Source organism: Carassius gibelio, chromosome A14, assembly GCF_023724105.1.
Source record: "Carassius gibelio isolate Cgi1373 ecotype wild population from Czech Republic chromosome A14, carGib1.2-hapl.c, whole genome shotgun sequence".
NCBI classification, from domain to species: domain Eukaryota; kingdom Metazoa; phylum Chordata; class Actinopteri; order Cypriniformes; family Cyprinidae; genus Carassius; species Carassius gibelio.
In genome coordinates, this window is record NC_068384.1 from 3,226,530 (window position 1) to 3,242,358 (window position 15,829).

The 15,829-nt window shown below is 36.1% G+C and overlaps 1 protein-coding gene across 9 annotated transcripts in view; it reads left to right on the forward strand.

The window, feature by feature from the left end:
• LOC128027268 (muscleblind-like protein 3) overlaps positions 1 to 15,829 on the forward strand; it is a 44,700-nt gene that overhangs the window by 14,086 nt on the left and 14,785 nt on the right. For all 9 annotated transcript variants that reach the window (XM_052614696.1, XM_052614691.1, XM_052614697.1 and 6 more), the window contains 3 exons: positions 9,212 to 9,376; positions 9,476 to 9,676; positions 10,658 to 10,891. In XM_052614696.1, the coding sequence (XP_052470656.1) occupies positions 9,212 to 9,376; positions 9,476 to 9,676; positions 10,658 to 10,891 (600 nt within the window). The remainder of the gene's footprint in view (positions 1 to 9,211; positions 9,377 to 9,475; positions 9,677 to 10,657; positions 10,892 to 15,829) is intronic.

Here is a 15,829-nt window from a genome sequence, read left to right on the forward strand (position 1 = left end):
TAAATCTGTGTCTCCTTCAGCTTGTCTGCTATTTCTGTTTCATGCAGATATTTTTTATGTATTGTTCCACAAAACTGATTTTAAATCATTCTGTTTTTGCTTCAAAATTTCAAAATTATACATCTGATTTAGATTATAAACTGCTCATGTTGCATGTATGTAGCGTCTTTGTTTGGATTGTGATTAATATGCAGTGGTTGCCTGCCTCTAATTTTAAATGGAAAGAGCATAGACAAAGCCTTATTTGGTTTATATTAAGAGATTTCTTTTGTGTTACTTATTTGATTTGGTTCTTGTTTTAAAATTTCAGTTTCATAAAAGAAACATGCAGCATTTTGTCAAAGCAATAATAAAAGGAAACATTTAATCAGAATCAGAATGAGCTTTATTGCCAGGTATGTTTACACATACAAGGAATTTGTTTTTGTGATAGAAGCTCCGCAGTACAACAGAATGACAGTGACAGAACAAAAAAACACATAATAAAAGAATAAAATACAAAAAATACAAATAAGTAGGTAAAGAATGACAATATACAAATTGACAAGTGTACACTAAGTATGTGTATTTAAATATAAATAGTGTAGTGTAGTGTGTTCCACAGTCATTATCAATTGTACATTAGATGGATTGCTTGAGGGAAGAAACTGTTCCTGTGTCTGGTCGTTCTGGTGCTCAGTGCTCTGTAGCGTAGACCAGATCGCAACAGTTCAAAGAGGAAATGTGTTCGATGTGAGGGGTCCAGAGTGATTTTACTGGCCCTTTTGCCCACTTTGGATAAGTACAGTTCTTGAATAGAAGGAAGGGTTGTACCGATGAGTCTCTCAACAGTTCGGACTACACTCTGTAGTCTTCTGAGGTCAGATTTTGATGCTGAGCTGAACCAGACATTTACTGAAGTGATTTAATTTATAATTTGTCTTAAATCTAATTTTGTAAAAAAAAAAAATCATGAATAGAATCATGACTTGAGTGAATCGTTAAATCCCTATGTTCAAATAGAAATAAGGTTATTTTAAATTGCAATAATATTTCACTACATTACTGTTCTAACTGCATTTCTGATCAAATAAGTGCAGCTTTGGTGAGCAGTGAATATGAATTCAATGTCAGTCTGATTCATGAATGAATCATTCATGGCTTTATGAATCAGATTCATTTCAATGTGAGTCTCAGTCTCAGACATCATTCCCACAGTCTGTTGGCTGAATGTCTGATGCATATTGCAGACAATATTGGAAACACGTCAGGATTTTTATAGTCGTCATCGGATTTGTTGAATTGTCACGTTCTTTAACATTCCCCCTGGAAACAAAGATGCCATAATGCCAAACTCCCTCAATGAAAAAGAAAGCTGTCGACAATAAGCGCGTATCAGGATCAACTAAATACTGGATTTTCAAAAGTATGTGAAATATGTCAAGTTTGCGAGATAGACTTTTTAAAATATGTACAAGAGTTTTACACACCACTCTGTTATTGTGGGAATAGATGAAGCACAAAAAACACAACATGATTGGATGCTTTACCTGTCTGTAAAATGGCCTGTTGAGTGGTCCTTGGTAGGGCAGGGCGGTTTGACTGTATATATCATTACCACAAAATAAAGTTTCTATCTTTAGAGATTTTGCTATATCATGTGTTCTACGGTATGCAAATATATCTGACTAACACAGTACTGCCTAAACGTTATTCACCTTTTGAGCAATAAGGAAACATTCATGAATGAGAAAATATAGAGTGGGACGCGCTTGGTAGAGTTATTAATTGCAATAAGCAGTGGAAAAGAACTCAATGCGGTCCGATGCAGCCGAAGCGTGCGCACTAAAAGCCCCTCTCTCTACAGGATGCGATCGCGAAAACAAATCTCTTTTGTGTTTTATTGTGCTTGAATGGTCAAATACGCACACAGTAATGTCATAATGCCCGTCATGTGGAGTATTTAAGAAAACACTGTCGGTTGTATGTTAAATAAATGTAAAACAGTTGGGTGAAAAGCGGATGTGTTTCACTATATTGGATCCGTGCAGCAGGTCTTAAAGGGACAGCAGTCTTATTTACCTGCTGCTGTCTGTCATTATTAATGTTAATCATGTTTGATTGATAGAGTGAAGACTATGCAGTGTTTTTGTGCTTGTAATTTGCTTTTTTTCCCTTAATTTTAATATATATATATATTAAATATATATATATATATATATATATATATATATATATATATATATATATATATATATTAAATAAATAAATAAATATATGTTTATTGATGTACATATCGTTATCGTGAAACAAGATTTTGGTCATACTACCACCCCTAGTCCTTGGCCATTCAAAGCAGACAAGGTCCCCAGTCCTTCTGCTGTCAGTCTGAATGTCAATGGTGGATGTAAAAACTTAATTTATTAAGAATAAAATAATAAAATAATTAAAGTTTTAATAATTTTTAAAAATAAGTTTTAAAAATAATTTAGTTTTTTCCACATACTCCTTGTACGACATCTTGAAATAAGGCACACAAGCCATATTCATTATTTTTATGATGCATCAGTGATGTTTTTGAATACTTTTGGAACTTTCAGTCCTCAGTCCCCATTCATTGGAACTGAATGAAAAGTAACAAACAGAACATCAGAAAACTTCTCTTTTGTGAATATTCTCGGTTTAAAATGAGATGGCCATTCTAAATTATATTTTGAACAAAGAAAATTGGATGAATTTTCATAAATAGGATCTTTTGTCAGTTCATCAATTTATAAACTCACGCTCGTTATACCTTTTATTTTCTGATTTGTCCATGTTAATCTGAGGAAGCAGAAGCACTCTGGACTGGACGGCTCAATCAGGACTCAAATGTGTTTGTGTGTTTATATCTCTGCGTATGTGTTTATGTGCAGCGAATGAGCCAGACAAGGCCCTCTCTGTCTGAGTGCAGCAGCTGTCTCCTCCTTTATTGAGCTAGAATGTATTATTTGGCCATTTTTTGGCTGTGTGCAGCATGTGAGGGGGAGCTCGGGAGGAGGAGGAGTGAAAGAGAAAGAAAGCTACATGAGGCCTAGCAACAGTGCCGACCGACTGGATACAGTAATCTCTCTGAACCGTGTTACAGTTGTTAGCACTGGGCGCCAGTGACCTGTGTAGATTATGTACTCATCCAATTGTTTGACTGTTTTTATCAGAACCGTAAACGCAGCCAGCCGTCACTATCTAAAAACTCAGGGTTAGATTGCTGTTATGACTGAGAGAGGGAGGGAGATAAAAAAAAGCTATAGAAAATAAATGAGAGAAATTCTTTGTGATGTTTGTGTGTGTGTGTGTGTCTCTGAGGAGATTTAATGGTGCCTGCTGAAGTGCTGAGGAGAGGTGCGTTTAAAGTCGGCATGAAACAGAAATTGTGATCATCTTTTCTCCACTGTTAGGACATATCTGAGTGAAAAGCATTCTTGAGCAAGAAAAAATGTAGCGGGGGACTTGATTTTGTCTGTCTGAAATTGATTGGATTGTTGTCGCTTTCCTTTCATGAATAAATAATGATAAGTAGCACTTTATTTTATAGTCCTGTTCCACATGTCCATGCTATGTACTTATTATAGTAATTGCAATAACTTTGTAATAGCTAAGCATTAACTCCGAACCTACCCCTAAACCTGAACTTGGAATAGTTTTCTCAAAAACCTTCATTTCTTTGCCACTAAGGACAGAAATATGTAAACATCTTTTTTTTTCGGCATTTGCAGAAAAACCTTAGTGCTAAAAACTTGCTTATATTTTATCATTTATGTATATCTCATTTAAGATCTCAGGTGTATTCTCCTTCAGTCATGATCATTGGTTGTTTTATGTTAAATAAGTGTTTTCAACATGTACCTACAGACCCAAACTCACCCCCCCCCAGGCCTCTCTGTCCTCTGTGTCCTTCCACCATATCTCTGCTAATTTATCGACATGCCCTAATGGCAACTACTGTGTCCTTCCTTCAACCAGTCCCTGCTTTTGCTTTTTTGCTGTTCATTGGCCATTAATCTGGTTCGGTTTGCTTGAAAACATATAATAGATGCATAAATTAGGCAGTCAGCTAGTCTATGTAAATGTGATTCAGATATTGAAGTAACACTGGTGCTGGCACAGGCTTCTGTCTGAAAAACTAAATCGGCAGGTTCTGTCATTGGCTACGTCTAATTCACATGAACATGAGTTGACAAGCTATTTTTAGGAAATAGGACAACTAAATGGACACTGAAGAGACACTGTTCCAGGAAGTACATTTAATGGGGACATATCATGGAAAACTGAATACTCTTTGCAGAATTTATGTATTCATTTGATCAGAAATACAGTAAAAACAGTAATATTGTGAGCTAGTATTGCTGTTTAGAATAACTGTGTTTTATTGTAGTATAATTTAAAATGTAATTTATTCCTGTGATGGCAAAGCTGAATTTTCAGCATCATGATCCTTCAAAAATCATTCTAATTTGCTGATTTGCTGCTCAGGAAACATCTGTTATTATTTTTGGGGAATCAGTGATACAATTTTTTCAGATTCTTTGATGAATAGACAGTAGGGGTGTGCGATATTGACCAAACATGATATCTTAATATATTGGGATTAATATATTGGGATTTTGTCTTTAATTATAATTCAACAATATTTGCTGAGTGTGTTTTTGTGCTGGTACCTTGGCTGATTTAGGCCTATCATGAATAAATAAACGTGTCACTTTAACCGCCAGTAGGTGGCAGCAAGTTTCTGTCTTCATGAGTGATTGATTGTATCATTCATTTAAACAATTTGCTCGAAATGGCTGATTAATTATAAATTAAGCAGGTGAATGACTTTCTGAATTATTGACTCAAATAATTTGTTAAAAAACTGATTCATTCAGGATCAAAAACACCGCGGCATTATTGCTCTGAGACAAACAAATTTTCTGCTCTGAATTCTGCTCTATTTGTTGTCGAAACATAAAAAATTAACAGATAATATTATGTAAAATGTAATTTACTCACTATTAGCTTCTTGTTTGTTGAACTGTGTAAAATCAATATCACATTAACGATTGCGATCACATGCTGCTATTGAGGAAAACTGCACTTATGCTTGTGTGATATTACTAAACTATATTTTATCTTTTAAATATAAACAAAAACCCATACAGGGATATTTTTGCTTTCTTATATTAAATTATTGGGGCATTCAGACTGAAATCAAATAGAGATTATCACACAGTAAATGCTGTTTTGACATGTTTTTGTTTGTGTTTTGCAAAGTGGGCGACATGCTCAATAATGTCAGCTTGCACATCTTTAAAACAACATTTACAATGTTATCGGAGATGATAAACATTGCACACCCCTAATATTTCATTTATTTGAAAATGGAACATTTATAATCGTCTATACTGTCATTTCTGGTCAATTGAATGCAATTTGTGCACTAGAAATATTGGCTTTCAAGCTGATTTCAAGAAGGACAAATAGAATTATCAAGAATACAGTCTGTTTAAGAATTAGCTTTTTGTACAGAAGAATTCACCACGAAAAGGTTCAGCGCTTAGATTTTAATTGAAGAATACTGTGGTTTAATCAGATACGCAGTCTGCTTTCTTCATTTGTGCATTCTCTCATTTTCTTCCTCCCTCTCCCTTTCTTCTTCTCTGGCCAATCATTAGCGAGGAGACCGTATGAGGCAAAACTTACTCTCTGTTGCCGGGTGTGTAACCATGACTACGCAAAGGAGATCCCTGACCTAGTCCATCCTACATGACATGACTTACAGCTTTTCATCTCCCGTGTTTCTCAGCTCGTGGGGACTCTGTCAGAGCCCTCAGCAAGTTTCCCGCATCTTTCAGTATCATTGTGTACTATTGAAATGAGCGGCGTGTTCTCACTGATTTCCCGAATATTAAAGCTTGGCTGTGAGGCTGTTTCTCATGTGTGCTTTGGCAGGATCACCTGTCTGCTCCTTTGAGACGGTTTGCTCATTACCCACACACTCCCACAACACATGCCGCTGATGCAATTGCGCTCAATGTCAGTGTGTGAAAGCGTCGTACAAGTGTCAGGGCATACAATTAACAAATGTTGCTCATATCTGTGACATCTCTGTATGCGAGTGTCTTGCCTGTGATTGCTTTATTAAGAAGACTTGTAGTGATGTGTTGTTATGTATTGCATCAGCCGCGGACGCCACACCCAGTGACCAATCACTACCCCAGTCTGTTCATAGACTGGCTGATGCATATTAGCCACAAAAATACTTTCTTGGTTTGAAAAGCTCCAATCTCATTAAAAGAAAATTTATGAGTTATGTATCTGCAGTCAAGTTAATAATCAATCACTAACATTAATACAGCCAAATGCATGTGAAAAACATTTATTAATTGCAATATTTTTTATTTTAATACATTATGTGTCTTAAACACATATACATGTTTCTATTGATAGTTTAATAACGTTACATAAATATGGTAATTACACTCCTCAAAAAATTAAGTGTCAGTAAGATTTAAGCATGAAAGTATACTTTTATACAGCAAGGATTCATTATGTTTGCTCAAAAGTGACCGCAAAGATTTCCAAATGTTAAAATGAAGATTTTTTCTATTTCAAATAAACACAGTTCTGTTTCCATAAAAAATATTTAGCTGCACAACTGTTTTTAACACTGGTGCTCAAGTAACATTTTAATATTAGCAGTCAGCTTATTAGAATGACTTCTGATGGGTCATGTGACACTGAAGACGGGAGTAATCATAGGAATCATAGAAATAAATAGATTTTTAAAATATTTTAAAGTAGAAAACAGTTCTCTAAATTCTGATAACATTTCTGATTTTACTTCATTTTAAGTAAACACAGCCTTGGTGAGCATGAGAGATATTCAGAAACCTAATAAATTATTGCCCCCAAACTTGTGAACTGTGGTGTATAATTACAAATTTATAACATTTAAACTGTTTAGTATTCATTTTGTTTGATTAAATGATTATTTAATGCATTTTATAACAATGTTTGTGTATATACAATACTGAAATGTTTAGACATTACATTAGACTTTGAATTGAAGTTAAAGGATACCAAGCATACTTCAAGTGAGATTCTCAGATGCATACTCTTCCAGTGAGCACTAGCATGATTCTCAGATTGGATGATGCTGTGAGACTAACATATGAACATTGCTTGTTGTCATGTTGTACTTTAACACATTATCAGTTTTTGAAGTGAATGAAATCTTTATTATAGAGAAACACTCCAACTCTGATTATATTGAGCCTGCTTTATTGGGCAGTTCTTGGCCAGAACAGGCTGCAGTGTGGACCACACTTTATGCCGATTAGTCAAAGGTCTGGCTACGTGTGACTAGGTGTCATATGGAGATGGACATGTGTGGGAGTTGCACTGAATGATGCAGTAGTTAGATGGTGAACCATCTCCAAGTCCTCGACAGCACACATTGATCACACGGTCCCTGCACGCTGACACTCCAGACACCCACTTTCATCTTCATTAATTGCAACACATCACCCTGGCCAGCAAAGAGACACCCCCACACTCGCTCACTTAAAATTTTGTTAGGGCTTCATCACTGTTAAAAGCTGCCCCGAGGTTGTTGAAGACACAGGAAAGTGTTTAAATTGCTGTAGCTGGTGGACGGTTACACATCTCATTCATATGGAGTGACACTTGGGCATTCCATCTGAACAGATACCATTGGGATTCATTGTTTCAAATTCCATGGAATGCATTGGGATTCCATTCAGATTCCATCCCGTTGGAACCATGAATTCCTTGATAAGCAGTTCAGTTCAGTTTGTGAAACTGTGATGACATGAGACAAAAAGTATTTTACACCCCAAAATAATAAAATAAAATAAAATAATAATAATAATTGAAGTTTTAACAGCAAAAAGTAATCGTTGCCTTATGTTCTGGTATGTGGTTTTTGCAAGAGCAATGTTAAGCATTTATATATTTCAACTCTTCCTGCCACAAATATCTGAATGTATTAAAGGAAGACATGCAGTGCAGTTTTTGTTAGCATTGAAAAGTAGCATAAGGATTACAAATCTTCTTTAAGAATAAACCGTTAGAAGTTAGACCTGAATCTAAATCCTGCTTCTGCTTTATCATGTATTTTGTGTTTTACAGAAGAAAGAAAATCATAAAGAAAAACAATAGTAATGACAGATATTGTGTTTTAGCATGAACTGTCCCTTTTCTTTTTTTATTTTCTTTTTTTTATATTTGTGTTTATTATTTTTCAAAAAATGTACTTCTCCAACTCTCAAACACATTTCTTTTTCAGCTGATGTCGCCAGTGACTTTTACTTTTCTTAACCCCTCCCCTTAAACCATTTATTTATTTAAAAAACAATCTAGATGATTTAACAGCTAGTCAATTATTCAACCATTCTGACCAATGCCTACATATTACAGGCTAGATTAAACATGCAATTCTCAGTTTTGTACCGTACACAACAGGGGTTCCTGCTTCACCCCAAGAGCTCCTTGACCTGTAAAAGGTATAAAATTGCCTAAAGGAACAAAATAAATGTGTATTAAGGGAAACCGAGACAGTTTATCAACAGACCATCAGCAGAAGTATTTAACTCGTGAACTGATGGAATGACATCTTTCCCTTCTGGGTTATTACAGTACCTTACACATTGCAGAACAAATGGCGTCGCTCCATGGGTTCATTGAGTTTGTCTCGCAGCTAATCGACCCCGCTCATGAACGTTTGGTGTGTGTATTTAACCGCGTCTGCTGCTTACTGTTCAACATGTTGCTCGGACAGCTGGGTGATAAACAAAGCTATATGTCCGACCCATATGTAGTATGAGCATGTACAACAGCCACAAGGGCTCTATAATCTGTCAGACGCACAGACGCGCAGATTGTTGATGCAAACAGACAGACAAAGAGAGAAAAGCCATCACCGTCAATTCAGTTAGAGGTATGGAAATTTTTCGTTTGAAGTCTATATCTTCCAGCACTCCTGAGATTATGCCGTTTTCTTTTCATTTGACGGGGTTTTGAAAGTTGGAATCATTACGCTTGAATGTCAAGGGATTCTTGTTTAATTTATCCTCTCAATCATGGCGCCCTTATCTTCCTGTCACGCAGTCTCGGATCTTTTAGTAGCTGAGATTCAGTGCAATTCATCTTTCTGTCCCTGTCTCTCTGTGTCTCCCTCTTCAACCCCTCTAAGGGTCGCTGTACACGTGATAACTGTAAGTACCTGCATCCTCCGCCTCATCTCAAGACCCAGCTGGAGATAAACGGCAGGAACAACCTGATCCAGCAGAAGACCGCAGCCGCCATGCTGGCCCAGCAGATGCAGTTCATGCTGCCTGGAGCTCAGCTGCAGCCAATAGTGAGATCTGAATTTAATAACCAATAACGTCACGACCGTTTCTCTTGGCTTGAAAGCATTGCTTTATTATCCCTTGTTGTCTTTTTGTCTCTCATCCAGACATCGTTCCCAGTAACGCCTTCCTTGGCCAACAGTCCGAGCATGGCTTTCAGCCCATACCTGAGCCACATGAGCCCGGGAATCAGTCTCATGCCCGAACTTCTGCCCAGCGCCCCCGTGCTGGTCCCGGGGAGCCCCACTGGCATCGCCATGGGCAATGGAAATTCAACGCAGAAACATGTTCGCACAGACAAGCTTGAGGTGTTAAACACAGTTAACAACTTGCTTTTTCTCTTGAAATATCTCTATAACGGTTGCAAAATTGATTCGGCGTGCAACTCATTCTTAACCATTTGTGATAAAGACTTAAAAAGCATTTCAAAATGTGTGCTGTGACTTTTCTAAAAGTTAGGAGACACATGACAGATGAAATTAGTATTTGTTCTAAAATCAGCTCATGATATCAAAGGTGTCTGATATCCTCAGACAGGATTGAAACATCTTCTGAAGTTTAAAGAAATCTGTGAAATCTGTCATCTAACTGCACGAGATTTGCAGTGTGGCTCTGGCTTTTGCCATCTATCGCTGACTCTTCCAGACTGTCGATCAGGGCAAAAATCTGTGTGAAAGTCATGAAGTGTATTCCAGCTTGTATTCATTAGACTTTAGACCATATTTAGCCAATGTTTGCCGATAAAACAAGCGTAAATGGTGAACCAATCCTGTAACACAATAGCCGTAAATGAGTAATCATATACTAAATTGTACCTAAATACATACCTAAATTAAATATTAGTTTAATATAATATATTGATGAGTTAAGGCATGTACTAATCAAGAACTATTTTTTAAGTCCGACATGAGTCATATGAATTCATGTGCCCAAAGTGTTATTTAACTCATTATTATAATCATAATCTTTATTCACACATCAATTCGTATGACTCATGTCATGGTTACAATTAACTATTTTTATTTAATTTAGGTATTCGTACATGATTAATCATGTACTGTTATTGTATAGTGTTGTAAAGACTTGCATTGAATGAGTCAAAAATAACAACATTGGGGCTGGGCCATGAGTAAACACCTAACAACCAACCAAAGCAACTACAAAGTAACACGCTAAAAGAATCTTTCACCCTAATAGAAATAGAATTAGAAGTCCACACATCTTTTAACAAAGCCTGCTTTTTAATCGGACTAATGGGTGATGTTAAATCACTGTTGTCCTGGTCCCAGGTATGTCGAGAATTCCAGCGTGGGAACTGCACACGCGGGGAGAACGACTGCCGCTATGCCCACCCTATGGAGGCCGCCATGGTGGATGGCAGTGAGAACTCCGTCATTGTTTGCATGGATTACATCAAGGGCCGATGCACCCGTGACAAATGCAAGTACTTTCACCCTCCGGCTCACTTACAGGCCCGGATAAAGGCGGCGCAGCACCAAGCCAGCCAGAATGCTGCTGCCATGGTGAGTTACAGAGACGATCCCATTACGATGACATCACAAGCACTAACTCCCATAATTATGACAATCACACATCCCAGTACAGAAGATAATACTCTGTGGAAAAATGCCTTGTGTAAAGACAATATGGCAACACCATGAACTAGTTGTCATATTGATAATTAAGCTACATAATTTGTGATTTGTATTTTTATTGTATTAATACATATAAATCAAAATTATTTTAATTACAAATATCATATATAAAAGTCATTGTAAAAAAAGTTAATTTGTTACACATCTAAATAATGTCTGACCATTTATTAAAAGCAGCTTGTTGTGGCATAAATCAAACTGAATCAAAATGTGTAAAACTTATGAATGAATGTTAAAATGAATCAAGAGTGAGCTAATAATTTATTCTTTATTAATAACATTCGTGATTACCATTCGTTATTCAATGATATTGCATCACACCATTCAAAGGTTGGTTCTTCTCAACAAGAACAGTAATATTATGGAAATGTTATTACAATTGACAATAATGTGAGCAAATTTTGAAAAGTTGTTTGTTTCTGTGACGGTAATGAATTTTCAGCATCATTACTCCAGTCTTCAGGGTCACATGATCCCAGTCTAATATTCTCATTCACTCAAGAAACATTTTTTATCATCAGTGCTGAAAACATTGTTTACAGTATACAGTATATATCATACAGTAAACTTTCTGACCCCCACATTTTTAACTGTAATGTATGCATCAAGATCATTTATTTGTATTGTATTAGTTAGATTTTAATTAATTTCATTTTAACTTCTCACTCTTGCATCAGCTTATGCAGCTAATGATCATAATCAAATTACGTGTGATGTTCAAATTTGTTTTCAAACTCGTAAGTCTCACAAACAAAGACCTCAATGGATTACATAAGTAGTAAGATCGTCACTGCACCACTTTGCTGGAAAATGAGGTATATGTAAAAAAAAATATATATATATATATATTGTAATATGTGGGTAGTAATTTATCACATCTCGTGTCACTCTGGGCCATTTTAGCATCTGGTTTTATCCAAGTCAGCGTGTTCACTACACATATTTTAGAAACAGTCCCACTAGTAATCTAGAGTTCGGTGACCAGAAGCCTTCGTTTTTGCCAGTATGCCATTTTCAGTAAGCTCTACTAGTGTCAGATGAAGGTGTGTGTATTTATAACTCACTTTCCACGCACCTTCAATGTGAGGTTCATGAGTGTATTAAATAATTCAGATCCCCGGCAGGAGGGTGTATGTGTGTGTCTGCAGGCGAGCTCTTTGTCTCTTGTGTGATGCATGAAGACCTGGGCACAGTGATCGGTTGCAAACGATGTCTGCAGTGCAGGTGCAGGAGAGAAAAACGATAAGAAAGGAAAAAACAAGCAATTCGTCAACAGAAACCTCTACTGCGGACAATTTCTCTTTAATAATGTGTCATTTTTATCCTGGCTCCCAAGTCTTATCATGTAGCATTTCTACGAAGGTTTATTTACAGTGCACAGATGTGGGGATGTTTTCTAGAAATCCTCCTCTTCTGCCTGCAGTCACCTGGTCTGCCTGAGGCTTTATCATTTGCTGGCTATATTTGACTCCTTCTCGGTTCATGCTGTCATTCTTTTTGAACACTGCTTGTTTGTCTTAACATCCTCACAGCTCTCTTTGTTGTCCTACAAGCTTATTACCCAGCTTTCTCTCTAACCTCAGCTGCATCTGTTCCTTCACGGCTCATTCTCTTGTCTCGTGTTTATGTCTACTGTCGTTGATTGGTTTGCCATCATCATGTGGTCACTGCTCGCTTACCCAGTCCTCAGAACGTCCTCTAAAGCGCAGCCTGCAACCAACTTTCAATCTGGTACATTCATCTTATACCCACTTTTGTGTCTTTTTTCATATAATTTGCTGATTTGTTTGTTTCTAATAGCTTAGTTTTTATCTGGGTGAAAGTGTAAATGCTGCAGGAAACCAGCAACAATTTCTGTGTAAACTAATCCCCGTGTCAGAAGAGAAATTACACTTTAATAAGTTTAGTAGTCTGAGTTCTAGAAGTATTTTCTTCACAGGAACTTCAGAAACTTTGAATCAAACCAACTAGCTCAGAAAGGAATCACTGTCATTTGATTACATTTTGAATTTCTGAATGTATTTAAAAGTTTAGATGCATTCCATATTGGCTGTCATCCAATAATAGTTCTTTACGTATTATTTAATATTGGATTTTTAATTGTTCATCATGCTAATTTCTTCTATTTTTACATTTACATTTACATTTGCTTTCATCTATCACTTACTTAAAATTAACACTGTTAAATGTAATCTTTAGCAAATTTCAAAATAAATATCAATTTCCATTCTGTACATTATAATGTGATGCAAATTTGAATTGTATTTAAAATGATTGATTTTAATCATTTATTTACATTTTTTTTTAAATGTATTTATTTATCATCGTTTTAGAGGTTAAATATGCCATTACATGAAAATAGTTTTCAGCTCTTAAGTATTGGCCAGAAATTTCATATCCTGTCTTGTTTTTAATAAGGGATTAATTAATCCTCTTTTTTTTTTTATTTACAGGGAAATGATGTTTTCTTTTAAGGAGATTAAAAAAATAAATATCTGTCATCATTTACTCAGCCTCGTGTCATTCCCAACCTTTTTCTCTTCTGTGGAATAGAATGGTTGGTGACCATTGACAAAAAACACTCAAGACATTTCTCAAAAAATGCCCCACAGAAGAAAGAAATCCATTTAGGTTTGGAATGACATGAGGGTGAGTGATTGATTTACATTTTTATGCATTTTCTAATTAGAAAATTTCCGCTCTTACACTACAACATCTGTTAATAACTAACAAGGTAAGGTTAGGTAGGCTACGGAACAATAATATAGATAGATATACAAAAAAAAATCATCTCACAACGGAATTGTGGGTAGTGCCATACCTCATCTGTAATTAATTTGGCAGTTAAGCAGCAGTTTAAATCAATGGCTTATGTAATCTACAGAAACATACATCAACGTCTTAGTTACCTTAGTGCTCATAGGTGGTCTTTCTTGGAAGGCTTATGCATTATTGTTTAATATCAGACCTAGATGGAGATTTTTACTTCAGGAACCGAGTGTTGAGCTCTATAGAGTATAGCGGATTATTATTGGTTTTTTTGGATTGAGTTCACTCGTGTAAATCATGAGGTTGGACTGCTCCCCAATCATCTCTCAGTTAGTGAATCACAGATATCCTCTTTCCTGCTGACCTTGCTCTTATCTTGTTGCATATCAGTCTTCAGACAGAATTACACAGTGGAAAACTGGTATACATCCTCTTCTTTATGCCTTCATCTAGACCGAGCATTCTGTGTTTAATTATCAGAGGCAGATAAGGACGCCTCACCTCAATTTCTCTTTCTGATATCGCTCTTCCTCATGCAAGGCTGCATGTGTCTGACGCCCCTTTTAGAAAAATGGAGAAGAAGACCTAAATATTTTCCAGAGAAGAAGCAGAGCATGCTTTGCGTCCATATTTTTTTTTTAGCACACCAGGGTGACTATAAACAATAAATTGTACAGCCATGACTTCCTGTTTCCCAGAAGTATAAATATGAGGAACACAAAGGCCAAATTCCCTTAATCATCCATCACAAATGAGTAAATCCAAAGAAAAAACTGGCTGTTAGAAAATAGCTAAAGCATTGAAAATTTCCATTGCCATTATGGCAAGAAGTTTGAATCAACAGGAAGTGTTACATATCCTCCTGGAAGCGGATGTGTGTCTGTATCATCCTAATGCATAGTGAGGAGGAACGTTTGAGTGGCCAAAGACTCTCAAAGGATCACAGCTGGAGAATTGCAGACATTAGTTGTGTCTTTAGGTCAGAAAGCCTCAAAAAATGTTCAACTGCACCTACATCACCACGTTGTTGCAAGAAAAAATCCTCTGCTCTCATCAAAAACGAACTCCAGCATATTCCATTGTCAAACATGACTGGACTGGTTCTATGGTCAGATATGGTCAGAAAATAAATACCCAGTGTCCACAGTTAAATATACTGCTGGATCTTTAATGTTGTGCACCTTTTTTTCTACCTGAGCATCTTGTTCAGTTATTGGAATCGTGGATTCTATCAGATACCAATAGATTAAAAAAAACCTGACTGTCTCTGCTAGAAATCTTATAAAGGGTTGTGGTTAGATCATCCAAACATGACAGTGGTCCAAAACTGAGCACAACTGGGTCACTGAGCTTAAAATAATCGTGCTGCCATGGCCACCAGTCCTCTGATCTCAACCCTATAGACATTTAGTGGTGTGTACTGAAGAGAAGGGTGTACCAACATGAACCTTGAAGGAGATGGAGAGCTTTTGCATTGAAGAGTGGTCTCTGATCTCTTGCCAGGTGTTCTCCAAATTCCTCAGGCATTATAGGAGAAGAGTCTTACCTTGCTCTTATTTCACCAAATGGATGTTGCAAAAAATTGTAAATAAAATGGGGCCAATAATTGTGGCCAAAAACTTTTATTTTATAATCAAATTTCCCCCCAATTTAAATTATTTTGCATCAATTAAAGGCTAGATTTTTATGTATATTTTGATATTCATGTTGATATTGATTTATTTTCTCAACCTTCTTTGAAAATATTTATCAAGGGGGGCAATAATTCTGACCATAACTATATATATATATATATATATATATATATATATATATATATATATATATATATATATATATATATATATATATATATATATATATATAATTATTATTATTATTATATACTGACAGCACTGTTGGGCAAAGTTACTTTTTTTATGCATTACAGTATTGAGTTACTCTTTATGGTAATGCATTGCATTACTTTTGCGTTACTTTTTTCACCTGGGCTGGGCTTGTTTACTCATGGGTCACAGGAGGACATGCTCCCAATCA